Here is a 6,000-nt window from a genome sequence, read left to right on the forward strand (position 1 = left end):
GAGGGCAGACAGACGAAGTGAGCGACTAGCTGGTGAAGAAAAACCAACATTTAGCTGCTAAAGAGAGAGCGAGAGAACAAACTGACATTAAACTCACATTTGTCGAGGGGGGGGGGGGGGGGGGGCCACAAACACAACTCCAAATGGATGCTGACGCTTCTCCATTTCTGCCCGAACGTGTCGAAGTCAGGCGGTTGTTTGCTAGCTAGCGCCAAGCTACAACAGGTCCAATCTGTTGCATGTGAAATGTGCTCTACCTCGTTTAGCCTTTTAACAGCGGTAAGACGACAACGCTTCCCCGTAGTGTTCAGTTTCTGTACCATTACCCCCCTGACATCTATAATCTTTGCCTCCTCTGTGTGAACGTCCAGGAGATATTGCTATGTGGGTGTCCCCTGCCACACCAAGACTGAATGCACTTCTAGAAAGTTCTTTTACATGAGCCTCGCTCTTAGCCATGACATGCCATCAAGCTAACTTGATACTAGATTATCATCATCACTATCATTCTGAGGTTATTTCTTATCACGTTTCTGTTACATTCTGTGGTGTCGTGCTCCAGCTTGATCACTTACTTTTTATTAGAAACATTTTAGTTTGACATCTCATCTCATGGATGTATATAGAGGACAAATGCATGCTGTTATAATAAAGGACACTGTGTACTGTTGGAGCAAGATAAACACTCATAACTAGGCCAATCTCTGCTGCATTTACAGTATGTGGGTTCAAATACTTCACAGAGCCACAGTGTCTCTCCGACACGTCCCTCTCTGGGAGGTTTTCTTATCACTTTTTTTTTTTTTGTCTTTCCCTTTCTTTCTGTAATGATCTCACTCATCCCCTGATTAGAGCCTATCTCTCATAGAAATCATGATAATCATCCATCTATCCAGTCAGCTATCTCTCCACTATCTGTTCATTTAACTGGTCCTTTCATCCATCGGTCTGTGCATGTGGCAATTCATCTATCCCTCCGTCCATTCGTCCGTCCGTCCCATCTGTCTGGTTGTCTGTCAAGCCAACTTCTTCTCCTTTGTCCTGATTAAACCCCTAAAACCAGTCTGGTCTAAGGATTTTATCCGGCTGCTCGGGACTGTGTGTGTGTGTGTGTGTGTGTGTGTGTGTGTGTGTGGTCCAGATCAGCATTGTAAAAAAAAAAGGCCTGCTAGTTGTAGAATTATGTAACAAAGCTTAAACTGCATGTATGCTACTGTCAGCTCTGCTGCTCAACCCACACCACCAGATTCCACGTGTGTGCATTATTGCACGCACATCGTGTATGCTCGGGTGTGTGCGCGTGTGCAGCTATTTTTAAGCAGGAATCCATATGTTGTGTGTCTCATTAACGGTAACTGAACTGAGCCCCGGCCTAAGAGACTCAAAGTGCATTGATGGCATTGATTTCAATTTCAGGGCAAATCTGATGCTGATTCGCAAAGATCTACAAATTGAAGGTCCAAAACAGAGCTGTCTTGTGAATCATAAGAATTTTGTTATAATATATTTTATAATTCATCATTTAGATTTTTACAGCACTTAATTTGGCATACCTGTCGGGGATTCATGTTGCTAGAAGATACTGTACTGGCTTTGGCTGTATTTTTAGGTCTAGTGATGGCAATGTCGGTCTGGTGGCCGGTCAGTCCATCCACCACTTTGGTCCAGACTGAAATATCTCAACAACTACGAGATGGATTGGCTCAACATTTTGTACAGACATTACTGGTTCACCGAAGGTGAGGCCATTTGACTTTGGTGGTCCTGTGACTTTTCCCCTAGCGCCACCATGAGGTTCACATTTGTGGTTTTGAGTGAAATGTCACAACAGCTGTTGGATGAATTGTAGTAACTTTGATTCCTTTGTATCTAGCGTTTTCATCAGGTCAAAATCATTCATATTTAATACCTGCAAAACTAATGGCATTCCCATCAGCCTCAGCTGTACTTGCATGCTAACAGGGTAAACAAAGGTGGTAAACATGGTAAACATTATACCGGCTTAGCATCAGCATGCCAGCTTTGTCATAGTGAGCATGTTAGCATGCTGACTTTGAGCATTTAGCCACACAGAGCCACTAATGTCTGTAGACCCTTAGTCTTGTTTTGTCTAGACAAGAAATAATTAAACTGTGACTAATTACATCTCATTTGCAGTGAATATTTGAAAATTAGCCTCCTACACTGCCACTGAAGTGTGAATCTTTTGTTCAGTGGAGTATTTGATCAAATATTTTACAGCATACAGGAGTAATTAAACTGTCATGGTGTATGTAAGTGGGGGAAATCGAGGGTGAAGACGTGGATTTGATGTCTCTACTCTTTCTGTTAAATGATTCCAACATCGTAATCTGTTTTCTAAAACACTTTGTTTTCTTGGGACTTGTTACTTGGGAGCTGCTGTCCTCCTCTGTCCCTCTAACCTTTCACTCATCCCTTAAGACTGCATGGCCTAAAATTGAAGGCCTCAAAGCACACAGTGTGTCCTCATGCAGCCAAAGTGAGGGGTGAGGTTTGGGAGGAAAGATGATGAGGAGGGAAAGGACAGAGAGAGGAAGAGCCAGAGGTTGAGAATCATTTTCAAAGCCTGTCCTGATGCAAGTGTGTGTGTGTGTGTGTGTGTGTGTGTGTGCGTGTGTGTGTGTGTGTTTGCGAGGCAACAAAGAACAGCAGAAGAAAGGATGACCCGAGAAGACCTCTAGACAAACTCCTCCTACATCTGTCACCTCTGTAACTGTCAGTCATTCTCCACTAACAAGTCGTTTTCACAGAGGACAGCTGTCATATTGCTCCTTGACAGGCACTGTTTGGTTCACACATCCTCACATACGCACACTCAAACCCACCCCCAAAGCACCCACAATGCATCTGCCCGTGTGTCTCTCCTCCCTCTCTTACCTCCATCTGAGTACGTCTCTGTTCCATATCCGTCCTGCAGCCCGTTGTTCCACGTCCCCTCATACTTCCCGCTTGTCCCCGTGCTCTCCCGCAGGCCGTAGCGTCCCTTAAAGCCGTGCGTCCACTCGCCTTTGTACACCCAGCGGCCTTTGTTCTCCACACCCACGCCGTGTCTCTTGCCCTGAGCCCAGGTGCCCTGGTAGGTGTTCCCACTGGGCCAAGTGTAGACGCCCAGCAGCTCGAAGCCATGGGCCCAGGACCCGCAGTACTCGCCCTGGCCCTTGGGTCCTGTGCAGATCCCGTGGCCGTGCGCCTTGCCCTCCTCCCACCCTCCGCAGTATGACCCCCCATCGTCAAAGTTGAACCTGCCGCCAGTGGACATGCATGAAACAGGTCTTGGCAATTCCCCTGAAGCCTCGACAAAAAGAAAAAGAAAAGAAAAAGAAAACGAAGGGAGGAAAAAGAAGGACAGGTTGGTGCTAGAACCAACCCATGGAGCTGAGTTTGGAGGTTGGTGAGGTCAGGGGTGAGGAGGAGGAGGAGGAGGAGAGAGTGGGAGGGAGGGGGAGAGAACTCCCACACAAATCAAGCAACCCCTGTTTTCAGCTGGTTTGGAGAAGAGGAAGGAGAAACGAGGTGAACAACAAAACTTGGCCCCTCACAGGGGTGTCAGGGGTCTCCCGGCGCGGTGGGAAAGGGTCACGCTGTTCACTCCATCCTCTTGGTGGGCTCTTTATAGCATCGGCTAGCACTTTCCAGCTTCTCCGTGGCAGATGCAGGTGAGAGAGGAGGAGAGCGGGCCCAGAGCTGCCATTATCCTCTCTCAGCAGGAGTTTAAACCGCCAGGCAGCTCCACCGGCCTGCCATCGGCCTGCCTACACAGTCTACGACACGCAACTCTTCCTCCTACTCCTCTCCTGCTTTCCGCTCAGACCCCCGCGTTCAGCCGCCTCCTACCTGATGATGCCTCCACCTCTCTGGGGTGTGGAGCTGAGAAGTCTCCCCGGTGGCAGCCCTTCAAACCTCCAAGCCTCCAGCATAGAAGCCACCCTTTGGCTCCCTGATCAGCGCCCAGGCCCAAACTGGAGCTGTGACATGTTGCGTGATGGAAAAGAAAAGAAAAGAAAAAAGAAATTGTTTTTTCTTCGAGCCCGCTCCTGATGATCAGACCGAAAAAAAAAAGAAAAAAAAGACCATTTAAAGTCTCAGAATCTGTAGCTCACTTCAGGCTTCACCATCCTCTTCTTATTCTCAGCCACACACACACGCACACACACTGTGCCTGGTTGCACAGCGAAGGAACACACACATGCATAGAGAGACAGAAAAATGGGGGGGGGGGACAGAAAAGGTAATCTGCTTGGCTGCCTTCTTTTTTTGTCTGTCCTGTCTTGCTGGATAGCAGCAATGCAGTCTCCTGCCTTATGCACGCACACACTATACGAAGGCACACACACACACACACACTTTCTGACAGCGAGTGCGCACACACAGACAATAAAAATAAACAACTGAATTGATTAATTTCCCCTCCTCTATTCCCCCTCTCCTTCTCTCTCTCAGTCTGTCTGTAGGTCTTTAATCCACTGCGTCCATAAGTGGTTTATCCTCTGCGTGGGCTGCCTTCAGGTTGTCTGCTTGATGAAATAACATCCATCTATATGATCCTCTTATGGTGTGTTGTGTGCTCTTCAGCATCTCCTGCTCGTCTCCATGTTTCCCTATGGAGCGCCGGCTGACGCACAGCCTGCCTTCCTGCCTGCTGTCTTGGTCTTACAATCTCTTCTCCTCCTACGGCTGGATCTCTGTATCTCTCTCTCTCTCTCTCTCTCCTGATCTGTGTGTGTGTGTGTATGGCTCTCTCTCTCTCAGAAAATCTGCTCATTAGAGAGGACTGTTCCAATGCAGCCAACCGACCCCCCACCCCCCACCCCCCCGCTCAATAGCACACTCCAGCTCTTAAAGAGACACACACGCCGCACAGAGACAGGCTTCTCTCGTCCTCCCACACCTGTAGCTTTTTAACATTGACTCACCCTTTGTCTTGCTTTCAGTCAGCAGACAGGGTAACCTTAATGGAGCAGCTCAATAGCGAGCAAGTTTGATTAGGAGATTGATGCCGCTTTCATGTCTGTATTGTAAATGTGAAGCTACAGCTGGCAGCTGGTTAGCTTAGCTTGGCATAAAGTGTTAACTAGTGAGCTTTAGAAGTGCGGGTAAACATATTTTTTAACCATCTGGACAGAGCCAGGGTGTCTGTTTCAAGTCTTTATGCTAAGCTAAGCTGATCAACTCCTGGCTCTAGCTGCATATTTAGCATACAAACGTGAGAGTGGTGTCAATCATGTCATCTAACTGTTGGCCAGAAAGCGTAGTGTATTTCCTAAAATGTTGAATTATTCCTTTGTGTAAGTGTAATTAAGTTTTTGTTTTTGTTGGTAAAATACATGCATAGTCTGTTGTACTATCAATTTCTTCTGGTCACAGTCTATATTGGACAACAATTCTTTACCCTTTTCAAAGAGAATCAAGTAATTCTGCCCTTGAGACCAAACTATTTCTGTGAAAAATCTGTGGCATTGCCTTGTACTCCCCGCCCCTCAAGTACAAGGCAACATCACATTCCCGTCAATCTGGGCGACACCCAAATATCAAAACATGTAAACACAGGAATAAACTCTCAGTGTCGAGAGTAAGCAAAGAGTAGTAGTAGCGTACAGATTTGAATTAAAGGTTTGTTCAGACAGAACATCAAAAAGAATTTTCGCCCAGCAATATTGATGAGGATTACGAATTAGTGCAGACTGTGTTTATTCCATAGACTGTATGTAAAGATGGACGACATGACAGCTCCCTGAAAGTGAAGCCAAAACATCTCGATCGCCCCCTGGTCGCTGGCTGCAGTGTGGGTCATAAACCCCGCCCCCTCCATGTTAGCGGATGGGACGTGGGCCCAGCTAAAAAATCAAAGTACACATCAAATAATTTTTTCCCAAAGATGGTTTCTGTCATTTTAGGTAGTTCTTATCACGCTGATGTTTGTTGAAGTGTTAGTACGTTTGGTTTTAATTAGTTAGTTGATGCCATAAAAAAACAGGGTGA

General features: G+C 46.7%; 1 protein-coding gene across 1 annotated transcript in view; it reads right to left on the minus strand.

Annotated features, from left to right (window-relative positions):
* jph3b (junctophilin 3b) overlaps positions 1–3,280 on the minus strand; it is a 37,574-nt gene extending 34,294 nt beyond the window's left edge. The window contains exon 1 of the mRNA XM_070907427.1: positions 2,899–3,280. Coding sequence (XP_070763528.1) covers positions 2,899–3,280 — 382 coding nt within the window. The remainder of the gene's footprint in view (positions 1–2,898) is intronic.
* Between the last annotated feature and the right edge of the window lie 2,720 nt (positions 3,281–6,000).

The sequence above is a fragment of the Enoplosus armatus genome, chromosome 6 (genome assembly GCF_043641665.1).
Source record: "Enoplosus armatus isolate fEnoArm2 chromosome 6, fEnoArm2.hap1, whole genome shotgun sequence".
In the NCBI taxonomy this organism is placed as follows: domain Eukaryota; kingdom Metazoa; phylum Chordata; class Actinopteri; order Centrarchiformes; family Enoplosidae; genus Enoplosus; species Enoplosus armatus.